The following is a 27,216-nucleotide window of genomic DNA, read 5'->3' as shown; positions in this document are numbered from 1 at the left end:
TGATTTTAAAAAAGTTACCAATTTACCAAGGGAAAATTGTTCAAATGGTTAATTACCCTCACTGTCAAAAATCTGTATCTTATTTTCAGTTTTGTCTAGCTTTAACTTCCAGCCACTGGCTCGTGTTATACTTTTCTCTTCTGGATTGATGAGCCCATCATTAAGTATTTATTCCTTTAATAGATACTCAGACTGTATTTGAGTCATCCCGTAACATTCTCTTCATTAAGCTAAATGGATTGAGCTCTTGAAGTTATAGGAGCACACTTGCATGACATTTATCCTTCCTGTGCGTGAGTGGGAGCCCGAATTTAGTTGTGCTATACCATATAATTTTCACCACATATATTTAATACACACAGCTACATAACTACCAAGAACCTTACAATTATCTCTCAAGAAAAAAATTCTACATTGAGCTGCAGAAAGAGATCTATGAATTCTGTATTTTCAGTAAAATTAATGTTTTAATCAAAATCACAGCACATTTTGAATATCTGCTACCGCAAATTAGTATCCAATCTGAAGAGTAGAAAAATACTCAACATCACAAGTGAGGCAAAAATAGACTAATTATTGTAGCATCTTAAATGAGGATATTCAGGTAAGCTCTCTGAAGAACCATGATTTTCAGCTTTGAAGTAGTATTTAGTGGGGCTATTAGAAGCTAACCAGATAAACGTTTAACTGATAAGCGATTGCTTATTGGTTAACAGTTCTGGTAAACTGCAACAGACACACACCTCATGCTCCACATTTAAAACTCTGACAGACAGACTGGCTCAGTCCCAACCCATCAGTCTGAGTTTTAAATGAAGAGCATGTAGGGAAGCCATCTGCCACCTTTCATACAGAGGCAGCAGCATGGAACGGCAGTAACTACTGTCCACAGAAGACCTGAGCCCCCTGCAGACAGAGGTTGCTCAGGCATCCCACGGAGCAGCCTCTGTCTGCAGCAGGACTGGGCTCACCACAGACAGATGCTCCTTTTTGGTATACAGGAGAAGTCGCTGTCCACAAGGAGCTCAGGTCTTCCAAGGACAGAACGGTTGCCATGGAGCAGCCTCTGTCCACTGCAGGCTGGGCTCAGCCCAGACAGGGATTGCTCCGTGGGATGCTAGAGCAGCCTCTGTCCATGGAGAGCTCAGTCTCACCACTTCTCATGGACAAGGGCTACTGTTACTCTATGCTGCTGCCTCTGATGCAGAGGCAGCAGCACAGGGCAGCAGGCAGAAGCCAGTCTACCCAGGGAGCCAATTTTTAAAACAGCTCCTCTCATGGATCAGCTTCCACTTGCCACCCCGTGCTGCTGCCTCTAATAGAGGCAGCAGCACAGGATTGATGCGGCTCCCCAGGAGTGGGACCAGGAGTGCAACTGGCTGCCATCCCCATCCCTGGGGGCCATCGAATAATCACGTAACCACTAAGAATTGTTGCAGTTACATGATTACTAAATTAAATTAATTCTAATATCCCTAGCATTTAGACTGTTCATTGCGTTTTGTCACTGTACTTTACACTTGAAGGGGTCTAGTGCTTGTGTAAAGCATACCTGTAAGAGTGACTTCTGTGGAGACTCTGTCAATGGCAAGAACATCATCAGCTCCATCATCACAAGCTTCCACGTAAAACTTCTCTGGTGTTATGTGCCTTTAAAATAAATTAAGAGCTAGGGGTAAGAAAAACAGACTTGCCATACAAGTTCCATTTTACATATGTAGTTATAAACAGTTAAACAGCCAGTTTTCATTTTTTCCTAACCACAGAACAAATTTTTAAAACAGCAGTATTCCACTCATTTATTTTGTACAGCAATGACTCGAAATATGAATTTGAGAGTTTTAATCTCTTCAATGCAAAATTCCTTGCTTGCTTAACACTAGGGAAATAATCCTCTATCACTCTCCTGGGAGTGAAAAATATTGAACCGTTTTGCGCAGAATGATTCCTTAAACATGTTCAATTAAAATTTAGTTTACATGAGCTATGTACAAAATCTTAAGCTTCTCAGAGATCAAGCTATGGCAACAAAACCGTCCATTTTACTGAATTACTAATACAATAACAATGTACCACAAAAGTACACATTCATCAGATCTCAAAATTGAAAGAGATGAAGAGAGAAGACTGACACACTTAAGCTCATTTTTTACTAACAAAAGCCTTTGAAAAATGCATGTAAAAATCCACTAAAAACAAAGCGCTACTTTATCACAATCCTAGCCCAAAACACAATTCATGAAAGAGCACATCGTACCCAGACTTATTTTAAGGCTGGCACCTTCCAGACTGCCCACAAGATTTCTGCTTAGGGTGATGTACCTCTATCATATCTAAAGTATAAAAATAATGTAAACATCTGTCAACCTGTTCTGGCTCCGTACTTATTTTTTTTAGGTAAATCCTTTGGACTCAAACATAGGCATTTTTAAGATTAGTAGTTTAAAAGAAACAGAGACCTAAGTTAATAGGTGAATGCCTAAAACAGAACATTGCTATGGAGGATAACTATCCAAAGCCATATTCCCATTGGATAACTAAGGATATCATAGCTGTATACCAGAGCCAGTGGCGAAAAGGCCACCTGGTCTGCTGGATACGAGACTCCCTCTACCCATAATATTAATTATATAAAGAAATGGGGAACTATTTTTACTAATCTTTTTCCCTCATTCCTTCTTGCAGGATTGCTTTCTACCACAGAGCTTTGTCTTGTCAAGTTTCAAGTGCCTCATGTGATGGTGAAAGTCCCATCATTAGAATTTTTTTTCCAATTTCCCCTCCCTTCCAATTAAACGTTGCTTTTCTTAATGTTATTGCTATATTGCCATTACATCTCAGGGCTCTAAATTAATTTCCTAAAAGTAGTAAAAAGGAAGTGACTTTTTTAATCCTAGATATAGGAACACACCTTGGAAACTTCATCGCTTTCTCTGATTTAGTTTCATCCTAATGTTTAGAAAAAAAAAAAAAAAAAAAAAAACTCAGAGTGGACAACATTTCTACTGCATGAAAGGCTATTTTTTGAAGAGACCATCACCTTGGAGACATATCAACGGTTAAAAATGGAAAATTAACACATTTTCTTCATATTCTAGACAAAGGTGTTTTGGGGGCAGGGATCATCTTTCTGATGTGCGCACGTACAGTCTAGCACAGTGAGCCCCTAAACTCTCATAAGGGTGTCCAAGACCTAGCATAACAACCAAGTTTCCCACACTTCGTATATTTTACATCACTTTATCTTAGTTTATGTCACTGCATTTTACTCCCTTCCTCATGCCCCTCAATCATCTTTAATAACAGCAGCAGAGTTTAAACTGAATGAGTAGAACACAACGATTTACAGACAGTAAGGGGAAGATAATATCAGCATGTTTGGTGGTGTTGATCTCAGGTCATCTAAAAAGATAAGTAGGGGAGCAGAGAAAACTAAATGATACCAGGTTCCACAGAAATGCCAGGTGGAGCCTGGGATCAGCTGGAGTCCCCAACTGACCCCGGGCTCAACATGTCTCTGCCGCTTTGAAACGCCGAGGCAGTGTTTCAAAGGGGCAGCGCTGCACAGCTGCCCCTGGGCTCCACTGTGCTGCGCTGCCCCTTTAAAATACCCCCTCTTAGCTCCCCTCTCCTTTGCTGCCTCTATCCCAGAGGTAGCAAGGGTGGGGGAAATGGACTTGACAACTGACTATCTGAAAAGCATTTGCTTATCCGATAGTCGACTAGTCCTTAACATCCGTACCCTACACCATTCCAAAAAGAATGGAAGACATCACTCCCCCCACACAAAATGTATACTTGAACTCTTCACAGAATATTTCAGACACTGGTCCATATGAGACTAAAAATCTGTTATACTGCTATAATCAAACTTGTAAGATCCATATTTGTCAAGTATTTTGGTATATACCAAAAGAAGGTTCTAAATCCTATTTTAAATTCAAACTGCTTTTGCATATGTACTCTGAAGAAAATAGGTCTGGGCAAGTGGCAGTTAAAAATGAGACAAGTTCTACTGAGTTTTCCAAAGTATCTTAAGAAAATGTATACATATTTTGAAATTATTCCAGATACAAATATTTAAAGAGTCATATGTGCAATAAGGATTCCTTCTGTGGTAAAGCACGTGTTGTACTCAGGAAGAGCTTTTCTGTATTTTAAGAAACTCATTCATCATCAACTGAGTTTCTTCAGAAACATTCATTAAATAGTACATTCTGGTTATCAAACAGCTATTTGTTTTCTATTCATGGAATAAATTGCTTTGGGCATCATTTTTCTGTTTTTAGAGGTTCTGGCAGTTTTTGCAGCTTCTATTAAACGAAAACAGCAGTGAACACACTTATTAAATTAAGTTAGAATTCTCCATTTACACAACTAAGCATGTGTTGTTTGAATATTTCTATGTACCAAGCCAGTAAGTGCAGAGGAGCCCACAGGTCAGATAAAGATATCCCTTACATAGATACACATTATATTTGTATCTCATAGTACAGTAAACTTCCCATAATCTGGCACCGTTAGAACCCAGGGGGTGCCGGATTATCAGATATGCCGGACTATCGGAAAGGGGGGGCTATGAGAGGTCTGGGGTGGATGGGGGGGGGGGGAAGATGCGCCCCTCGGCGCTGCGTGACCAACCCAGCAGCACTCCAGCTGCTCTGCCCCAGATTTCCCCAAGTCAGCCACTGCTGAAACTGACCAGCGACTGACTCCAGGAAGCCCGGGACAGAGCTGCTCTACCCCTGGCTTCCCCGAGTCAGCCACTGGTCAGTTTCAGCAGCGGCTGAATCGGGGAAGCTGGGGACAGACCAGCTCCAATTGTCCAGCTGCCCGGAGCACTTCCAGGATCCAGATGGTGCCGGACCATTGGATGCCGGACCACTGGAGTTTTACTGTATAGAGCAGGGCGACTCAACTCTCGAAGCCCTGGAGCCACAATGATACTCACAGCACATGCTGAGGGCCTAACTTAAGTGTGGTTTCATTTACATGCAAATAGCTTTTTTCCACATTCACAGGCACGAATACAAAGATTAAGGCAAGACTACACAACACACAGTCCCCATTTAAGGCAGTTCTCCTGCCAGTAATAAAATACAATATTTACCCGACTTCCACCCATACGACAGCACTTTTAATGAGAAATGACAGTCCAGGAATTTAACTACAATAGAAGACCATTATACTGACTACTTTTTTGTTTTGACTCCCACCCGTGAGCTGTGTGTTCAGCCACGCGTAAACCCAAACCGCACCGCAGGCCTCAAACAAATGGGCTGCGGGCCACATGTTGATTAGCCCTGGTATTGAGGATAGGAAAGAAGTTGGCAACGTGCAGATAGAAGCTAGTGACGAATTTTTCCATAAAACAAAAGGGAGTCTCATTTAAACATAAAAATGAAGGCAAGAATCAGAATACAGGCAGTCCCCGACTTACGCGGATCCGACTTATGTCAGATCCGCACTTACGAACGGGGCTCTCTCGCCCCAGAGGTCGAAGTGGCGGATTGCTACCTGCGACCTCTGGGGCGAGAAAGCCCCGTTCGTAAGCTGCTCCCGGTGCCCCTGGTCTGCTGGAGACCGTCTCCAGCAGACCAGGGGCACCGGGAGCGAAGCCGCAGCCGCGGCGGGTTCCCGCGCTTCTGAGGCTTTGCCAGAGCAAAGCCTCAGAAGCGCGGGAACCTCCCGCGGCTGCGGCTTCAGTCCCGGTGCCTGTGGTCTGCTGGGGACGGTCTCCAACAGACCACAGGCACCGGGACTGAAGCAGCCGCGGCGGGGTCCCCCGCCTCTGAGACTTTGCCAGAGCAAAGCCTCAGAGGCGCGGCACCCTGCTGCCGCTGCAGCTCTGCTCCCCTTGTCCCTGGTCTGCTGGGGGGGGGGGGGCGCAGCTAGTGTGCCCCCCCCCAGCAGACCAGGCTTTTGTTGTGGACCCTGGGGCAGAGCAGCTGGGGCGCTGCCGATTGGTCCTGCAGTGCCGCTCTGGGCACTACTGGACCAACCCGGCAGCACCCCAGCTGCTCTGCCCTAGGTCCTGATTCAGCCGCTGCTGGTCAGTTTCAGCAGTGGCTGAATCAGGACGCCTGGGGCAGAGCAGCTGGGGTGCTGCTGGGTTGGTCCAGTAGCGCCGAGGAGCGGTGCTACTGGAGCAACCAGCAACACCCCAGCTGCTCTGCCCCAGGCGTCCCCAAGTCAGCCGCTGCTGAAACTGACCAGCGCTGACTACAGGAAGCCAGAGGCAGAGTTGCTCTGCCCCAGGCTTCCTGGAATCAGCTGCTGATCAGTTTCAGCAGCAGCTGACTTGGGGACGCTTGGGGTTCTTAAGTTGAATCTGTATGTAAGTCAGAACTGGCGGTCAGTTTCAACAGCGGCTGAATCTGGACGCCAGTTCCGACTTACATACAGATTCAACTTAAGAACAAACCTACAGTCCCTATCTTGTACGTAACCCGGGGACTGCCTGTATTGACAATATATAATTACAAGTGCTTATATGCGGATTATAGAAGTTTAAAAAACATTAAGATGGGTGAATTAGAGTGCCTGGTATTAGGTGAGTTTTGATAAAATAGGGAATCAGAAAAACATAGTGAAGTGAGGATAATCAATGGGACATGATATATAGAGAGGGTCATGTTGCTAGGGGCATAAATATACAAAGTAGATCACATTGGTAGGGGATGACACTATATGTTAAAGAAAGTACAGCATCAAAACTAGGGATATAGAGTCCTGTTTAGTTAGCCAGCCAGTTAAATGCTATGTTTAACCGATTAAATTATTAAATGGGGACAGGCAGAAGAGGAGGTGCTCCAGCCAGCCAGTCTGGAGTACCCCCGCCTGTAGCGCACTGGGATGAACCCTCTGCTCCAACTGAGGTGGGGCACCCCCATCTATGGCAGGCCCTGAGGGATTGCTCCAGCCCCCACCAGTTAATCATAACCAGAAAGCATCACCCACTAAGCATACTTACCAGTTAACATCCCTAGTCAAAATAAAGGTAAAAAGCTTACATGATAGAAGCTATATTATAGAATCTGTACTGAAGTGGTCAACAACCAGTATATCCGGATCTACCAGTAGATCTGGGAACCTCTGACAGGTGATCCTGTCTGTTTTGGCCAGAAAGCTATCAAGTTCTGGCACGTCAGTTGCCCTTTCACCCACTGTCATACTGCTCCTGCCCCCTGCCTTGGAGTTCCTCCCACACCATGCACAGCAATCAGGAGGCTCCTGGGGTGGGGGCGAGGAAGGGGAGGTGCTGATGTCAGGGTGTCCCTTCCCTCCCACTTCTGTACCCCATCTCCACGGAGAGAAAGGTATGGAAAGAGCTTGGCAATGCAAATCTGTCACACACACACTGTGCGTGTGTCTGTCATTTTCACAAATGCACATTGTCCGCCACTCATCTCCTGACCCAACGCACACATGGGGGATTGTTGTTACTTCTATGTTATTTTTGGTTTCTGACTGGCCTGTGCATTTCATAATTTTCATTTCTCTCTTATGCTTAAATTTAATTATTTGAGTAGTGAATGCTAAAATGCTGAACCTGTCATATCTGGAGTAATTATCGCTGTGGTAACTAGAGTTGCCGGGTGTCTTGTTTTGAACTGGACAGTCCAGTATTTGAGCTTTCTGTTCAGGAAACAAATTGAGAAAATATAAAATGTCCAGTATTTTCTAAATAAGATGTAATGTAAATTGTGATGTAATGTCAAGCGTGTCTGGTATTTTTGTTGAAACCATTTGGCAACCCTAGTGGTAACTGTGATTCCTGGATGTGGCTGGCTGGTCCCCGCAGCCTGCGAGTAAGGCAGAGTGGGAGTCCCCCCAATGCTGTCCTTGCCTGCAGACACCACTCCTGCAGTTCCCATTGTTCAATAAAAGGAAACTGTGGCCAATAGAGGGTGTGGGCTGAGTGCTTGTAGATGAGGGGCAGCACATGGTACTATGGAGCCATTGCTGTACATGCCAGCTACTTTCAGGAGTGGTACAGGGCCAGAACAGGAGTAAGCCTGTCTTAACTCCGCTGCTCCACCACCTGGAAGCCATATCAGTTAAATGGTGCCCAGCCAGAGCCTGTTTCCTGAACCCCAACTCCTTCCCAGAGCTTGCACCCTGAAACCTCCCCTGACCCCTAATCCCCACCACCACCACCACCACCACGAGCTAAGCCCAAAGCCCTTCCCCTCCCACAAATTCCAAGGCCCCAAATCAAAGCCTGCATCCCAACCCCTACCCCAGGCCTGGTGAAAGGGAGTGAGGATGAGGGCGGCAGAGGGATGGAGTGAGCAGGCTGAGGCCTTGGAGAAACGATGGAGCAGGGTCAGGGTCTCAAAGAAGGGGTGGGAAGGAAGCAGGGCAAAGGTATTTGGGTTTGAGATTGATCTTGCATTGCTCTTAAATTGAAAAAATGATCTTGTGGAAGAAAGGCTGGAGACCACTGCTCTACTGGATAGGGCCCTACCAAAATTCACAGTATCTAAAATGAGCCAGGGACCGTGAAATTTGGCCTTGTGTATGCTTTTATCCTATACTATACAGATTTCATAGGAGACCAGCATTTCTCAAACTGGGTGTCTTCACTCAAAAGGGAGTTGCAAGGGGATCACAAGGTGATTTTAGGAGGATCAGAGAATTGCTACCCTTACTTCTATGCTGCCTTCAGAGCTGGGCAACGAGAGCCCAGTGGTAATAACTTTGGCCGGGTCCCCACATCTGCAGGTGAGTAGCAGTGCAGAAGTAAGGATGGCAATACCATACATACTAAAGAGGTGAACTAGTCAACATGCTAGTCAACTAATCCCTTCTCCCACCCCCACCACTGCCTCTATCAGGAGAGGCAGCAACGCAAGGGGAGAGGTGGGAGAGAGAAGAGAGGGTGCAAAGCACCACATGGAGCCCAGGGTCAGCTGGGGTCGACACTTCAAAGGCGGAGGTGCCCTTACTGACTAATCAAATAGTTGATGCAAATTGCATTGGCTAATTGATTAGCCAATTAATTGAAATTTTACATCCCTAATACATACCGTACCTTCCTTAGTTCTGTGCTGCTGCTGACAGTAGCTCTGCCTTCAGAGCTAGATTCCAGCCAGCAGTCACTGCTCTTCAGCAGCCCAGTTCAAAGGCAGCACCACCATCAACAGCAGCACAGAAGGAAGGGTAGCAGTGCTGCAACCCCCGCCTCCCATAACAACCTTGTGATCCCCACACAACTCCTTTTTGGATCAGGACCCCTACAATTAAAAGACTACAATTTCTGACGGATATGTCTAAAATCATGACTTTTTAAAATCCTATGACCTTGAAATTGACCAAAATGGACCATGAATTTGGTAGGGCCCGAACTATGGATACAAATTCCATGCCTGAATAAAAAGTATTGCAATAAGAACATTCTACCAGCCGCTTGTACGGCTATTAAAGCAGATAGTGCAGTAATAGTCAATTATTTCAGCTAGCCACATACTGACAGGAGTAGGATGCAGAGAAAATTTCTAGCCACTATAAATGACTGCTTCTTGGAGCAGCTAGTCCTGGAACCCCCAAAGGGACAGGTAATTCTTCATTTATCCCAGGATGGGTAAGGAATGGTGTCCTTAGCCTGTGTTTGTCAGAGGGTGGAGATGGATGGCAGGAGAGACATCGCTTGTTCATTACCTGTTCAGTTCACTCCCTCTGGGTCACCTGGTATTGGCCACTGTCGGCAGACAGGATACTGGGCTGGATGGACCTTTGGTCTGACCCAGTATGGCCACTCTTATGTTCTTATTTTGCCCTAAGTGGAGCACAGGATCTGATCCAAGAGGTAACTAGCTGAACCACTGGGTAACAGTGACTATAATGGGATTGACTTTAACATCCCATTATAGTCACTGTATTGCCCCTTATGGGGGCAATACAAACCCAACCTGCAGAGCTGGAGCAGCACCACACCCACGGCAGGTGGACGGCTGCTCCAGCCTCCACCGGTTAACTAGAACCGGTAAGCATCACCCATTAAGGGTTATACTTAATTAACCTTTCACAGCCACAGGTTTAATTACATTGATTTTACTGAAAGAATACTCGTGTTTTCTTATAAAATCAAAATCACAATGAGCTTTGCTTTTTGATGCTATGATAACTAAAGAAAGCAATATATTCAGTATCACTCGGCAATGTTTTTATCCTTCAATTCCCATGCCTTCACTTCAGTAATTGATGTATTCACCATAATGTTTAGCATTACTCTAACGCAGGAAACTCCTCAATGCCAGCCTCTAAACACTGCAATAATTTTTTTTAAGCACACCCTGTTCTATGCAGTAATACATACATTGTACTCAAAGTACCATCAAAATGGACTGAGAATGGGAACAAACAGAGAAGTTAGTGTTCACACAGCACTTTGAAGATGTAAAATTTTAAGTATTAGTTATAGCATATTATTCGAATATTGCACAGTTCCCAGATCTTCCAAGTTAGCAGATGTTCTAAACAAACATTGGAAAAAAAAGCATTTTTAATCTACAGGCTCTCCCCCTATTTGGGTACTCCATTTAATACAAGTGTAGTAACCTACAATAGTTTCTGGGAGAGGAAGCAAAAAAGCAGAACTGAAATATATAGTCCCAACATCTCTAGAATCAAGCTAGAAGTTGAACCTTTCTAGTCCAGCAACATCCGTGGTCTGGCATGATTTTAGTTAGCTAGATGTCCACTTATGGGTGTGGCCAAGTTCCCACGGTCCCACAAAGTTTGTTTACAGCCATCAGTTTTAGCTCTCTCTGTTCTATGCTGTTATTTAGCTCTAATTTACCCATAACATTTCTTCTAAGAGCACAGTAAGCGTTGATGATGCCTCCAGACAATATTGATCTCCCATGGTTCAGCAAATTCTCTGGTTTAGCACCAGTCAGGTCCTGAAGGTGCCAGACTAGAGAGGAAATAAGAATCAAGCTAGTAGAAACTAAGTAGGGATGTAAAAATACATTTTAAAAAAATGTAACTGTGTAACCACTAAAAATCACTGTTACACTCTTACTTACGCTGGGGGCTTATTTAAGCTTTATACTGCGGAGCCCACCACGACGCCTCCCTGGGAGCTGGGCTTTTATTAGCTGTCCCAAGTAATCTGTTGAGCCCCAGGTCCAGTGGTCCCTCCCACAAGGCATGGGGAGGGCTTTTAGAAGTAGGTGTGCTGACACCCGCCCACACCCGGGATTTCAAATAGTGCTGCCAGCCCCACTCCTGGGGAAGAGGCTTTGCTGTGAGCTCTGCAACCAGCTTCCCTTTCCAGTTAACCAGAACCAGTACGCCACACCCATTAAGGGTGACATCTGCCAGTTTACACTTAATTCTAGGGATGCAAAGGTTAAAAAGGCACTAAAGAATTTTATATTAAAATTAATATTTAGGCTAATAAAAGTCGCATTTAATATTCAAGTATTTCTTGCTCAAGTTGTAGCTTCCTCTGCTATGGGTCCCAGTAGTACTATAAACAACTCCTTTAGCAAGAAAGGAATGCAAGCAGCTTTCCTCCATTAACACCACTGCCACCCTGTAAGTCAGGGGTGGGCAATAATTTTTTGCCAGGGGCCGCATCAGAAAATTTTGAAGATTTCCGGCTGCACCGGAAGGGGCGAGGCCTCAAACAGAAAGGGCAGTGCCAGGATGTTTCTGGGCTTCCCCACCCACAGACCATGATTGTTCTGGGGGTTGTAGAGCATTTTTGTCCCCCTCCCCAGGTTCCCCCCAGGCGCCCATGCCCCTTGTGGTAGACTTCCCACACTCCCCCATCCCCAGGCCAATCAGGGTCTGGGGAGAGCGCAAATCCTCCTCTCACCCTGCCAGGACTGCGTGGCTCTTAAGGGCCATGCACTCCTCGCAGGGCTGGGGCGCAGGACAGAGGAAACTTCATGCCCTCCCTCCACCCCCAGGCCAATCAGGGCTGGGGGCAGGAGAGCACGCAAAGTTTCCTCTTACCCTGCCAGGAGCCCACGGTGTTTAGAAGCGCTGCGGGCTCCTGGCAGGGTGGAGGAAACTGTGCTCCCTCCATTCCCAGGTCCTAACTGGCCTGGGGGCAGGGAAGTGGCAAGGCCTCCGCAGGCCTGAGGAACCCGCTTGGTGGGCCAGATCCAACCCACAGAGGCCCTTTGCCCACCCCTGCTGTAGATAAACTAGAATGGTAATTAACTGGAAATATAGGTCAGATTTTTAAAGACACTTCTAGTTGCCTCTAGACAAGAGGGTGGTTTGCTTTAAGTACTTTCAAAAATATGGAAGTCTAGTGAGTGTAGAAAAGGGAGAGGTAGGAGTTGAGCCAAAGCTTGAAAAATCCACTTATCAATGGCAAGGAACCAGTTTTCCCTGGTAAACACAGGGATTTAATTTGATTTGCAATTTCCACAGAGGTTCAAGTTTCTTGCACTTAAGACTGAAGAAAGACTTCAAAATCCGAACCAAAATAAAAGGATAAATATTGTCAGAGTCTGCAGAATTTGGAAGGAGACAGATGATATCAACCAAGCTCATCTGTGTGGGCATCCAGCCCTAAAATTACTATTGTGCTTTTATCATGTCATATGTGAAATTGGCTCCAACATGCTAACATCCTTACGCCCACCCACATGGGTAGAAAATGAACAGATATTAATACATGCAATTCCCAGTGCGTGTAGGCTTGGTTCCTCTTCTTGTCCAATAGAGAAAATTGAGATGCCTACAAGAATGGTGACTGTCCAAAGAGTGAGTTACCTGGCTAAGAAGTACCAACTTTGTCTTGCTGTCATGCAAAAGCATCTATGTCATGTAAGCGAGACGTGCAAACTGGGAAAGAAATCTGTAATTTAGATGACCTGGCTGAGCAAGGGATTTTCCAATTAGTCTAGGATAAAAGTTGTGTCTAACGCTGCAGCAACACTTAATATTAACAACAAGGAGAAAGGAACAGAAACCAAAGTAGGAAAAGTAGGAGTTAAAGAATATTTAGATAAATTGGATGTATTCATGTCAGCAGGGCCAAGTGAAATTCTTCTTAGGGTACTTAAGGAACATGCTGAAAATTTCAGAACCATTACCAAATATCTCTGAGAATACATGGAGTAGGCAAGGTCCTAGAAGACTGGAAAAGGGGAAAACATTGTTCCCTTTTTTACCTCCCTCTCCCCGCACAGGTCCTAAGAGGACCCACAGAAGTATAGACCAGTCAGCTTAACTTTGATACCTAGAAAGATATTAGACCAAGTTATCAAATAATCAGTTTATAAGTACTTGGAGGATAAGAAGGAATAGCCAAAATAGAATTGTCAAGAACAAATCATTCCAAACCAACCTAGTTTATTTCTTTGACAGCATTACTGGATGGATGAAGCAACAGTACATTTTGTCTCTTGGTTTTAGTAAGGCTTTTCACAAAATCCCAGGTGACACTTTCATTAGCAAGTTAGTTTCATGTAGACCACATTTCCCTATTACAAAGTGGGTGCACAAGGTGCACAACAGGTTGAAAAACTGTACTCAGCGAGTGATCAAAGACTTGCTGTCAGACTAGAAGAAGATATCTAGTGGAGATCTGTGGTAGTAATTTCTGGGTCCAGTACTACTCAATATTTTCCTTAATGACTGGATAACAGAGTGGAGATTATGCTTATAAAATCTTTAGGTGACAATGCTGGAAGGGATTGCAAGCACTCTGAAGTACAGGATTAGAATTAAAGAGAACCTTAAATTGGAGGAGTCGTCTGAAATCAACAAGATAAAATTAAACAAAGACAAGTGCAAAGTATTTCACTTTGGAAGATGAAAATCAAATCTACAAAATGAGGAATAGTTATCTAGGTGGTAATCCTGTTGAAAAGGGTCTGGAGTTTATACTGGATCATAAGTTGAATCTGAGTCAACAAATGCGATGCAGTCATGAAAAATGAAAATATTCTGGGATACTATGTTCCTATTGATGCATGTCAGACATAGGAGGTAACTGTCCTGCTCTATTTGGCACTGGTGAGGCCGCAGATTGAGTCCTGCATCCAATTCTGGACACCACAGGAAATACGTGACTCATTTGAACAGAGTCCAGAGGGTAGTAACAAAAATGAAAAAAAAAAATTAGGAAACCTGCCATGTGAGGTAAATTTTAAAAAAAATCTGGATATGTTTAATCTTGAGAAAGCTGATGGGGATCCTGTAATGGTCTTCAAATATATTAAGGGCTGCTATAAAAAAGGACAGTGATTTGTTGTGCTCTACATTTTATCCTGCCTTCAGTGGATGAAATGTGCTTAATCTGAAGCATGGCAATTTTAAGTTATATATTAGCAAAGACTTAACTATCAAGTTAAACTCTGGAATAGGCTTCCAACGGACATTGTGAAATCACCATCATTGGAGATTTTAAAGAACAAATTAGACAAACACCAGGAGGGATGGGATAGGTTTACTTGGTACTGCCTCAGTGCAGGGGGGATGAAGCTGACCCATCAAGGTCCTCTCCAGGCCTATATTGTTATGATACAACATGCCACTCTTAACAGAATGGGCATACTTGCAACTAAGACACTTGCTAACAAATCAGTTTGGTTTAGATGCCTGAGGACTGCCAGAGGTCCCAGAGCTACGAGGCAGTTTGGAAATGCTCCACAAGCCATCTAGGCCTATGCCCGCTATGTATGCTTGACTACTGAAGAGGAACTCCACTACTAGTCTGGAGTTCTTTGTGAAATCATAGGAAGAAGAGTTATCATGGTCCTTAAAAAAATCCCAATGGCAGGGCACATTACAGAATATTAAAAACGTTCCTGTGGCTCTCAAGCTATGACTAATACAGGCAATCCCTGGGTTCCGTACAAGATAGGGACTGTAGGTTTGTTCTTAAGTAGAAGTCGGAACTGGTACACATTGTAGGGGAAACTCTAGCCAAACATTTCTCCAGAGCTCAGTTTTATTCTCCCACACCTCACTTCCCTCAATCCTTTATTCTCAAGCTGAGGTGTCTGCTGAGAAAAGCCGCTCCGCATCTCCCTAGTCTGCTGGGGTAGGGGGGCGCTAGCTTTGCGTCTCCCTGGTCTGCTGGGGGGAAGCAGCTAGTGCGGGGTTGCCTCACCCCGTTTGTAAGTAGGGATCCGATGTAAGTCGGATCCATGTAACCCGAGGACTGCCTGTACCGCAAAAGATTTATTCAAAATGTACTGGGTGCAACAGAGGTTGTGCAAGAGAGGGGCTCTGTCTCTTGATGCTTGGTACTATAATAAAGAAAAAGGAACCCTGACGCATGTGTTAAAGGATTGTCCAACAGTCACACACCATGAAAAGAGGTGGACACGAGTAAAAATAGTTTTTGGCTTCAAAAGTAACTTCGGCTGAGATTTGCATAATAAATTCTGTACGTACTGCAGTGGGTTTAACCCCAAATATTTTAATTCCTGAGGGCTGTAATGCTCATCAAGCAAAAGATTCTACAAAACAGGAGAAAGACACTTGTGAAGAATAGAACAGTGGTATTCAGACTAGTCTGAGTTAGCAGCCAAAGAAAGAATAGGTTATCAATGTAGAAAACAATCATGAGAATTCAAAAAAATTAGGATTCTATTTCTTGATTACACTTACATAAAGAATGCCAAGATAGTTCAAATGATGGCAGACTTCCATTCCACATGTTCTCTCCATTTCTTTACCTCTTCCCCATACCCCGTTTTTTTTTGCAAGTTTGAACATATCCTTTTATTGTTAATATCTCCCCTCCCCCTTAAGACACTCTGTCTGTATAATAGTCTGTTTGTGGTGTAGGAACTTGCAACTTTGACATGTATAATGTTATAGCACTGCATACTTTTACTGGATATCCCACGAAATGTACTAGTTGTAATACTATTTGTATTTTTTGTTTATGAAAATGAATCACAAAGATTTAAAAATAATGCTGAGCTAATACGATTGAAGAGGTGATTAATGGCCAGCACCTTATCTAGAAGCATCATGCATTCATTCCCTTTAACATTTATGCCACATCTATACTTACTGGCGGATAGACGTGCCACAGGTTGATCTTTTGGTGTTCAATTTAGTGGGTCTAGTATGGACCCGCTAAATCAAATGCAAGGGTGCCCCCGCTGTTGTCAATACTCCTACTCCTCACAAGGAGTACGGAAAATTGATGGGAGCACTTCTCTCATCAACCTCCTGCTGTGAGGGGACAGAGCCCAAGTTCAAATCAAGATACGATGACTCCAGCTATGCAACTACTGTAGGTGGAGTTGAACATTTGAATTCCAATTTATTCCCTAGTGTAGATCTGGCCCTAGTCTTGAATCAAGAGGTTTAACTGCTTGACCCCTCCCAAAAACAAATCAGAGTTCTGTGAACTTATAGAAGACTTCTCCATTACATAACTTATGCCACCTGTAAGTCACCAATTCCTCCTCCTTTACACCAAAACAAAACCACCACACACAGGTTTGGCTTTTCAGAACAAAAAACCACTCCCTTCTGGTCAGACCAGGCTCTCTCTACACATGATTAAAATGACTTGGATCATGAGGAGGAGGTTTTGTTACTATTTTTCCTATGCTAGAAAGAGCCCTGTATTTTTATAGCTTTTCATGGCCATCAAGAGGTGGCATATCTAAAGGACTCTCCCAAGAAGGAAAGAAAGAAGCTAAGAAATTGTATTCTGAAGCAAGTAGTTGATACAGGCTTTGATTATAAAGATTCCTCCAACAAGAAAGATTTATCTGATCACCATTGAAAAGTTACGTTTATATCCACCTTACAAAGTTGACTTACCAGTCCAGGCATACCATCTGCTTATTCACCCTTACTGCAAACGCAATAACAATAACGAAAAGATTAAGTTTGTCATGGAAAAATTCATTTTTTGATGAGTGAGCAGGAAAGTAGAATTCTGTGAAATTTTTCTAATAACTGAAATCTTGATAATTTTATTATTAAGGTCCATCCAATGAAACTCTGCAAGAGTGAATATATGTGGCCTTTCTTTTTACTAGATTAAAATCCTTATAGTGGAGAATGAACCCCACATATTGTTAACTGCGGGTTAACAGTAATTTTAATCTGAGCATTTTTATCTGTTCCAGTTGAAAACAGATAATGCAGAATGGCATCATAAAAAGTATTTAGTTGTGTGTATGCAATTTTTAAGACACTGAATACACTAATTTGTGTTGATCGGGTTTACAAAAAAACTATTCTTTGACTAGTAAATGAATTTCCCATGACTAACATTAATTTAAGAGTTTTGATGCTAATTCAAGGACTAACTACACAACATCTGAAAGAGTTTTTGAGGCACTCTGCAAATATACCTACTGTCTAGAAGGGATGTAAATAAGTAATCAAGTATACAATTAACTGATAAGTCTAGGTTAATCTTCTGAACAATTCACATTCCCCACCCTTACTGCCTCTGTATCAGAAGCAGCAGGGAAGGGAGGAGATGCTGGGGTAGCTGGTTTAAAAGCCACTGTGCCACCTTCTCCTTCCCCTGCAGAGGCAGCAACATGGGGGGGGGGGGAAGGGGGTGTTTGCCAGAGGAGGATGCAGTGAAGCAGCAGTTAATTGGTGGCCCAGCCAGGTACATCATGCTGCGCCATAAGATAAGGGTGTTCTAGCCTGGACAGAGGAGCCCCCTACTTGCAGCACATTGATGGACCTGGCCCAGCCAGAGGAACACATCACCCACAGCCCAGTTTAACAGGCACAGCCCGAGCAGCTTCTGCTCACAGTAAGCTCGGACCAGGCTGGCCGGAGCCACAGTCAGTTGGAGTGACCTCTCCACCCACTGACCTCTCCACCCACTGGATCCTGGTTAAGAGGTTAAGCATAACATTTAACCAGTAAACTAGCTGAATGGGATTTTACATCCCTACTCAAGAAAGTATTCTTCTGTGTTCTGTTCCTGGTGTTGAATACAAAGTGCCAGAATCAACAAATCATCTAAACCAATCATCCCAAGAACAGTTCTCTCATCAATAATATACTCATAGCAGAACTAGGGATGATAAATTTCAATTAATCAGCTAATCAAGTAGTCGATGGAATTTCCAGAGTACACGATTAGTCAATAAGAGGGACACTCGCTATCCCACTGCACCTCGCTCTTTGAAATGTACAAAAACCACCTGTGGCTCCTGTACATTTCAAAGGGAGAGAGGCAGTGGGAACCTCACCAGCAGCCTGGGTTCCCCTCTGTGCCTCTTCCTTTGAAATGTACAAGAGTCGCAGGCAGCTCTTCTACTTTTCAAAGGGAGAGGAGCAGCAGTCGGACCAACACGAGTAGAACAGTTTCAATCCTCACTCCTGCCATTTCCCCACTGCCTTCTGCCTCTCCTACACCCGATAGAGATAGTGCTTGGGGAAGGGGGAGTGGATGTGTGGAAGCAACTAGTCAAGTTCCTATTTGACTACCCGATAAGCACTTGCTTATCAGGTAGTCGACAAGTCACATTCATCCATAGAGCAAACACAAGACAAATGCTGTAAAGATTATACACGGACAATAAACAGAGGACTGACATTCCTTATTTTTCTTCTCAATTCACAAGAACAGTGTTTTGCTTGAGAAAGTTTGGTTATATTTTGTTTGATTAATTATTTTCCAGAAGCATGGCTTAAAACATCATTTGGATATTGTTTTCTTTCTTACAGCACAAGTGGTTTAATTTTTAAAAGATTATACTCAGCATGGACTTTCTTTCTTCAAAGATGTGAAGCACCTCAAATACCTTTATAAGTATAAAGAGCTTCTTCCTACTTCCTGTCCCCCAGCCCTCCCTCCTGCCCCACAAAAAACCACACAGACTTCCCCTTTGGATTTAAGTCAAGCATGAAAAGTATTAATCTAAAGTATAATTTTTCCAAGAAATTACAAGTGCCAAAAATAAGGTGTCCTAACACATGCCGCCTCCTCTTCACTTACCAATGAGGCTGAATGAAACAAGTATTTAAACGTCATCTGGTACAGTGTTTCTCAACCAGTGGTACGAGTACCCTTAGGGGTACTTAAGAGAAGTCTGGGGGGGTACGTCAATAACTGAAATTTAGAGAAAACTGAATTTTTCTTTTAATTATTATTTTTGTACTTTTTGTCAAAAATTTCATCGCCCACCTGTCTATGATTAAGTTGTTTAATCAAATGTGTTGCAATGGTAGAAAAAAAAAAACTGTGTGTCTGAAAACCGAAGGTACCGGGGTACTTTTTTTTTTTTTTTTTTTTTAATATAAAGGTGGTACTTTATACAAAAAGGTTGAGAAACGCTGATATGGTACATGAAAGCTTAAGATAGTGATGGGCATCCTAGGCTAGTGAGCAGGCCACATGCGTGGCCTTCCTTCATCTCACTGGGTAACCAATAGGGATGTTAAATTTAGATTAACTGGCTAATCAAATAGTTGATACAAATCAATTAGTAGATAAGGGTGCCTCCTCCTTTGAAGTGTAGCAACAGCCCTGGGACTGTTGCTACACTTCAAAAGCTGGGAGCACAGAGCCAGCAGGGGACTCAAGCAGCCCCCCACTGGCCCTGTGAACCCCGCAGTGTTTCTAAACAACAGCGCCATATGGCGCCCCATGCTCCCTGCAGCGCTGCTGCTTTGAAATGCCGCATGCAGCACAGGAGTCCCCAGCTGGCCCCAAGCTGCACACATTCCAAAGTGGCAACGCCACCTGGAGCCCAGGGGACTTCCAGCTGGCCTTGGACTGCACGCAGCGTTTCAAAGTAGCAGTGCCACAGGGATCATGGAGTCTGGCTCTAGCTCCAGCTCCACACGGCGCTGTTGCTTTGAAGCACCTCCTCCTTCTCCCAGACAGAGGCAGTGGGGATGGAGGGGGGGAGGGACAACTATTCAACTAGTGTGTCAATTACCCAAGAAGCATTTGCTTATCAGACAGTCGACTAGTCATTCTCATCTCTAGTAACGAGATTGTTGTAACCATTGACTGGATGCAGGGGGAACAGGATGTATTACTACTACACAGAAAGAAGCCAGCAGAGTCTGGCAATCCTACATGTGGGCCACACACAGAACCCTGATTGGCCACATGTAACCCACGGGCCACAGATTGCCCACTGCTGGCTTAAGAGGTTCCATTCTCCCTATTTTAATACAAAAAATAAATAAACTAATCATAAGATTAAAGATATGTTATGGGAAAGTCATGTTTCAAGTGCCTTAAAACAAAAACATAAGAACATTCTCCTCTTTCCTCTCCTGCCCCCAACAATTACTATTGTTTTGTTGTTCAGCTCTGGTGTTGTCAGTTGAAGAAAGCAGGTAGCGATGCATAAAGAACTTACTGTTAGCAAATAATACTGCAACACTAAACTCAACTTCCAAAGCTTTGCTTTAGTGTTAATAGATTAACCAGAAGGCGCCTGGGTAAGGATGCAAGGGGTTAACCAGTGATCTTATTGGGTGATGCTCATGGGTTACCCGTGAACTGGCAGCCGGGCTGAACTGGAGCAGCCCTCTGCTCTGCCTCAGGCCGGGGGAAGGGGGCCTGGTCTGACATTAACTTTGTTAACCCTACATTATAATTAACATCCCTAATCAGTACTTGCAGCCACCCAAGAAGTAGACTTAGCTTGTTCCCTTGCACCAGGCACTGTTTACACAGCCAAAGCGTTCCTGTAAAGTAACAAGCAGGTAAATGGGAAATCAACCCTTTAATTTGCCGGTCAAAACTACGACACCGGGACGAGCGTGTCCGCTTCTTTCCTTCATTCAGAAACTGCCAGGGCTCGTGCGCCCCGCCGCCAAGAGACACGCACAAAGGCTGCCCCGTAAAGCCAGCGGGACGCACCGTGCAACCTGCGCCCCCTCTGCTCCGCCCCCCGCCACGGTCCGGGCTCTGCGACCGCGGCCGCCGCCCGGCAGCCAACCCCAGAGCGCCCGGCCCCTGGGCGGGCCGGACACGCAGGGCGGAAGCGCCGCCCCTGCCGCGACCAGCTCACTGCCCAGGCGGCCCCGCCAGAGCCTGGGGTCACGGGCGGGGACTCGCCCCCCCCCGCACCGGGGCTGGGCGAGCCGCTGGGGGAGGGGGCGGGGCGAGTCGCTGCCTGGCGGCTCCAGGTGACGGGGGTGACTGCGTGGCTCCCCCGGGTCACTCACAGCTTCAGCTTCTCATAGGCCGTCGCCGCCATCGCCCCCTCCGGCCGCCCCGCCGCAGCTGCCGGCTCCGCGCTACGGCCTGGACTCTCTGACCCTGACGCGGCGCCGTTTGAAGGACGGGGCCTCACGCAGGACAAACCTCTTCGAGCACCTTGCAGCGGCCGGGCGCCCGGCGCGGAAGGGAGTGACTAGGGCTGCTGTGATTGGCTCCCTCCCCGGCTCTGGCCCCGCCCACTCAGCCACCTAGTGATCGGGCGAGAGTGGCGCCGTCAGGCTCCCGGCTGGGGGTGGGGCGTGAGACGCTTCGACGAAACCAACAGGGATTGGCTCGCCGTGGCGTTGTAGCTCCGCCCACGAGGCCGGGAGACGGGCGGACAGAGAGAGGTGGCGGGAGCTTTGATTGGCTGCAATTCCAGTGTCAGGCCCGCCCCTGGAGCCGAGCTGCCGTCAGTTAGTGGCTCCTGGGTACGGGCGGGGCCAGGGAGTACTTCGAGAGGGAGCGCAGAGACACTTTCTGTGTGCAGGGCCAGTGGCGCAATGGATAACGCGTCTGACTACGGATCAGAAGATTCTAGGTTCGACTCCTGGCTGGCTCGGCTGCACTTATTTTTGCCACTTGCCAAGGCAGCTTGGTTTGACTTTTCCTGCTTCCTGCAGCCCAAGCAGTCACCTCTCGCATGGCCACATGTGGATTACAGCACCTCATACACTCCTTTGGTATTCCCCCCACACTTACCTTGTGACCCCCTCCACACCACTCATCTTCCATAATCCTATACTGCACCTCTGTACCCCTCCCCAGTCACCTTCCATGCACCCTCTTCTGTGCCCCTGTACCTCCCACTCAGCCTGCTGTATGTCCCCACTGTTCACCGTCCACTCACACCCATACCCACTCCCCTTGTGTACCCCTCAACCAGCCATATCCTTCCATATTCCTCCCCCTCTCCCTCTGTACCCCCCATACTCCTCCTTACTCTGCTGTGCTCCCCCTGTACCCATGCACCACTCATCTGCCATGCACACCCAAATCCCCTCTCCTTTGGCACACACCCCCCCATCACACACTGTACGCTGCCATCCGTTTCACTTTCGGTACCCCCTCCCCACTCTCGCTGCTGTACACCTCCTCCTCATCTTCTGTACCCTGCTGTACTTCTTTCCTCACCCTGCTCTGCACCCCCTGCACCACTCACCTTCCACGCACCCACCTTCTGTACTCCCATTCCCCCACCCCACTCACTTCCATCTACCTCTTACCCTGTTGTGATTCCCTGTATAATCTCCTAATTAACTCGGCCATAGCCCCCATACTTCCACTTACCCTGGCCTACCCCCTGTATACCCACACCACTCATCTTTTATTCCCCTCCCCACTCACCCTCTCATATACCCCAATACCACTCACCTTCTGTACACTCGTTACCGCCCTTCTCTTTTCACCTACCAGACACCCCTCCACACACCATATACCCCTCCGTAGACCTTCTTCCCCACTCACACAACCCCCCATCAACTCCATCGTATCCTCAGGTCAGTCACACTTATTCCCCCACCCACCTGCACCATTATAATTCTATCCTGCAAGCAGCCACCTTGTTCTCTAGAGGCCAGCATATAATCCCTGCCGAATTTGTGTCATACCTTCCCTGGGCAATTACAGCTCCACTTACATTACTTTTAATGTTTATATTCCTTAAGGGTTATTACATCTTGCCTCTGTTGTTATCTGCCTCCATTATGTTGCTATACCTCCACATTCCCAGCCCCCTGCCCCATCACCATCCTGAGCCTGGGACATCATCTTTCCATGTGACTCTGTCACCTTTGTGCGGCTATAGACACGTGATTTTCTGTCCCCTGTTATTTCCCCCTCATATGATAATAAACTTCACTCTAGTGTGTGTAACTTGTCATGTCCTCAATATTAATGCTCATGAGTGGGAGAGATAATTATATTTTACTGGACCAACATAAAGTATTACCTCCCCTACCTTATCTCTAATTTCCTGGGCCCAACGTGGCAACAACAACACTGCACATTACTGCTGACAGGTATTCCATACTGTGGCAGAGATGTGTAAATTACACAGATACTGGCAGTGGAAGAGAACCTGATAGTGCCTCACTGCTCCCCTCCCCGGCTCTTGATTGTGGCACTTTGGCAGGATGCCAGCCGGTATTCCCTAAAAGCTGTGCACTTATGCGGCTGCTCAGGAGATATTCAAATGCTGCCTGGCTGATTCGATTTTTTTGTATCTCCTGGTGGTGCACATTTGCACATGCCTCAGTGCACAGAGCAACTTATTCTGCACATGGGTGGAAAAGATTAGAGGGAACAATGGTGCCAGGTACTACGTAGAATAGGGAAACACGCACAGAGCTGGCTGCCTCAGTCACAGATCCCTCTTGTTGGCTTTTCTTCACTCCTCAGAGTGAAAAGGAATGTGGGGTTCTTAGTAGAGAGTATCACAGTTGACTCCCATTTTTGTAGTATTTGCAATTGCAAGAGCCAGGCAGGAGACAACACAAGAGCATCCAGGATGGTGTTTGATGGCATGAAGGAGTTGGAAAGGAACTCTTGCCACTACCAAGCATGCCTTTGCAAAACACCCAGGTGCAGAACACCCACTCAGCACTCACCCTCTCTGTAGACCAAATTCCAGACAAGCTGAACTTGTCTGATCCGGTACTGCCACGTTTCCATCCTAACTAGCTTTTGTACAGTTAAAAGGGCTTTAAAACTGAATTGCCTGGGGGTAGGGAGCCTTAAAACAGAACTAGATATGCTACTAACATTCAGCACTTTAGTAATTTGCTTGGAGAGCTATTTCCATGCTGCACACATGGATGGAACCTGTCCATCAAACATTAAAGAATTAGGCATCACAATGATCTTTTGAAATAGGGAAATATTGACATTATGTTGCAGATGGAAAAAGCGGGAAATACATTAGTCAATGATCTGATCTTAAAAGGTGCTGAACACCTGCCACTCCAACTGATATCAATACTTTCGGAAAAAATCTCAGCATCACACTGTAAATACACAATAGAGCTGGGTCTAGAAGGTGACTTTACTTCATGCCACTGCAACATCCTTCCTGTCTGCCTACTTAAGCTGGAGGTACAGAATGAAACTCATTGCTTGGCAATATGTCCGCTTCTCACATTTAAACTGGTTAATAGTTAGAGTTGGGCTGTTCTGAAATGTTAGCTAGGATGTTAACAAGGGACACTTTTCCTGGAGCAAATGCCACCTACCTCCTTGCCATCAAAGTCCTTCAGTAGCAATATGCAGTGTTGTTGGTGCCATGTTGGCCCCCAGGACATTAGAGAGACAAGATGGGTGAGGTTGTTGGTCCAATAAAAGATATCATCTCTTCCACTCTTGACTCACAGTAATGTCAGGGATGTGGGAAGTTACACAAATGAAGGTTTCCCATGGTTGGTTCCTAATCCAGCCATTGAGGTGAGGAAAACAACAGGGGGTTGAAAAGTGGTCCTGAGGTCCAGACATGGGGATGGCCAGCCAGATGAGACCAAAGTGCATAATTGGCTGGATAACCGTAGTCAGAGAGTTGTTAACGGTGCTAAATCCTGCTGGAAAGGGATAACAAGTGGAGTTCCGCAAGGGTCTATTTTGGGACCCGTACTGTTCAATATCTTCATCAATGATGTAGATATTGGGACAGAGAGTACGCTTATTAAGTTTGCAGATGATACCAAACTGGGTGGGGTTGCAACTTCTTTGGAGGATAGGGACATAATTCAAAATGACCTTAGCAAGTTAGAGAAATGGTCAGAGGTAAACAGGATGAGGTTTAATAAAGAGAAATGCAAAGTGCTCCACTTAGGAAGGAACAATCAGTTTCATACATACAAGATAGGAAGCGACTGTCTAGGAAGGAGCATGGCGGAAAGGGATCTAGGGGTCATAGCGGACCACAAGTTGAATATGAGTCAACAGTGTGATGCTGTTGCAAAAAAAGCAAATATGATTCTAGGTTGTATCAACAGGTGTGTTGTAAGCAAAACTTGTGAAGTCATTCTGCCGCTCTACTCTGCACTAGTTAGGCCTCAGCTGGAGTACTGTGTCCAGTTCTGGGCGCCACATTTCAAGAAAGATGTGGAGAAATTGGAAAGGGTACAGAGAAGAGCGACAAGAATGATTAAAGGTCTAGAGAACATGACCTCTGAAGCCAGGCTTCATGAACTGGGCTTGTTTAGTTTGGAAAAAAGAAGATTAAGGGGGGACATGATAGTGGTTTTCAAATATCTAAAAGGGTGTCACAAGGAGGAAGGAGAAAATTTGTTCCTCTTGGTTTCTAAGGACAGGACAAAGAGTAATGGGGCTTAAAGTGCAGCAGGGGAGGTTTAGATTGGACATTAGGAAAAAATTCCTAACTGTCAGGGTGGTCAAATATTGGAATAAATTGCCAAGGGAGGTGGTGGAATCTCCCTCTCTGGAGATATTTAAGAACAGGTTAGATAGACATCGGTCAGGGATGGTGTAGACGGAGCTTGGTCCTGCCTTGAGGGCGGGGGGCTGGACTCGATGACCTCTCGAGGTCCCTTCCAGTCCTATGATTCTATGAAAGTGGGGTGGAAGCAGGAGGAGGGGAAAGTGTTTTCACAGCGTGGGGTGGTGTCAGACTAAGGGCTTGTGTATGTGGTGATTTAGTACACATCAAACTGGGGAGTGAAACTACAGCTCACTAGTCTGCCATACACTAACTGGCAATCTGGCACTGCTTGCCATACACTAAGGCTACGTCTACACTGGCATGATTTTCCGAAAATGCTTTTAACAGAAAAGTTTTCCGTTAAAAGCATTTTCGGAAAAGCACATCTAGATTGGCAGGATGCTTTTCCGCAAAAGCACTTTTTGCGGAAAAGTGTCTGTGGCCAATCTAGACGCGATTTTCCGCAAAAAAGCCCCGATCACCATTTTCGCGATCGGGGCTTTTTTGCGCAAAACACTACTGTGCTGTTTACACTGGCCCTTTTGCGCATAAGTCTTTCGGAAAAAGACTTTTGCCCAAACGGGAGCAGCATAGTATTTCCGGAAAAGCACTGACGATCTTACATGAGATCGTCAGTGCTTTTCCAGAAATTCAAGCGGCCAGTGTAGACAGCTGGCAAGATTTTCCGCAAAATCATCTGATTTTGAGGAAAAACTTGCCAGTCTAGACACAACCTAAAAGTCCCTTGGTGTGCTTTTATCTACTGCATAGGTTTGTGCCCCCGTTTACTGTGCACTCAATAGCTCTATAAACAAGCTTTACTTTAGCCGGCTCAGAACCCAAAGCAGCAAGGCTACTTCTGCACAGTCTAGTCTCAGGGATAATGACTCAGTGTTCTGGGCAGGCTTGTATTGCCTGCACTGAAATATGAACATGCCATTGCTTCTCTCCTCCTCGGCCTGAGCTACCTAGATTAAACCAGTTTGAGTGTGGCTACTCAAACTGTCATCAGGCCCTGTGATCACAGACTAGACAAGCCATCCAAACCACTTCTAGTCTGTTGTGGGGAAAATTCAGAAGTAATGGCGGAGGAGGGCTAGTTAGGAGTTGACAAGTCAGTGAGGTTTCTCCTGTTCTGCCAGGCTACCAGGATTCACACAAGTTATTTTTGTAAGTTTTTTCCTTAAATAATAGTAATTCGGTACCAGACTAGTAACAGAAGTTATATGGCACTTTACATGGTCAGACTGAAACACCACTTTAATTAATAGTCTCAAATAGCCTGAGACTTGTAGCTAACAATATATCCATGGCACAGTGCTAATCCCACATATCTCACAAATCGGCACAGATAGTTTTTCTCCGGGTTGTTTTCCAGTTTTTGCAGTGAAACTGTTTCCTTACAGGCGTAAGTTTAGATAATATCCTGACAGGGAATTCCACTCTCTAGGCTGGGAAAGTGAGGCATAATTAGTGAAAAAAATGTGCTCAAGACAACATCAGATGCTTCAAGGTGACCTTGGGCAAATTTCAAAATGAACGGTACTTTTATTTTTCACACCTGACATAAATGACACATTTTGGAATATGTTTATGTAAACAACCACTTAAAACCTTTTTTTTAAAAGATAAGAATGCT

At 45.3% G+C, this 27,216-nt stretch overlaps 1 protein-coding gene and 1 non-coding gene across 2 annotated transcripts in view; one reads left to right on the top strand and one right to left on the bottom strand.

The window, feature by feature from the left end:
* Window positions 1–21,300, bottom strand: part of SACM1L (SAC1 like phosphatidylinositide phosphatase) — a 61,047-nt gene extending 39,747 nt beyond the window's left edge. Inside the window, exons 1-2 of the mRNA XM_075921878.2 lie at window positions 21,112–21,300; window positions 1,553–1,650 (exon numbers count right to left, since the gene is read on the bottom strand). Coding sequence (XP_075777993.2) covers window positions 1,553–1,650; window positions 21,112–21,143 — 130 coding nt within the window. The 5' untranslated portion in view covers window positions 21,144–21,300. The remainder of the gene's footprint in view (window positions 1–1,552; window positions 1,651–21,111) is intronic.
* Window positions 21,301–21,634: 334 nt separating this feature from the next.
* Window positions 21,635–21,707, top strand: TRNAR-ACG (transfer RNA arginine (anticodon ACG)). The gene has a single exon. It is a non-coding gene; the product is annotated as a tRNA-Arg (tRNA).
* Window positions 21,708–27,216: the final 5,509 nt, after the last annotated feature.

This window comes from Pelodiscus sinensis, chromosome 2 (genome assembly GCF_052426305.1).
Source record: "Pelodiscus sinensis isolate ZL-2025 chromosome 2, ASM5242630v1, whole genome shotgun sequence".
Lineage (NCBI taxonomy): Eukaryota > Metazoa > Chordata > Testudines > Trionychidae > Pelodiscus > Pelodiscus sinensis.
Note: the sequence above shows the minus strand (reverse complement) of the source record. Positions and strands in the feature narration are given on the sequence as shown.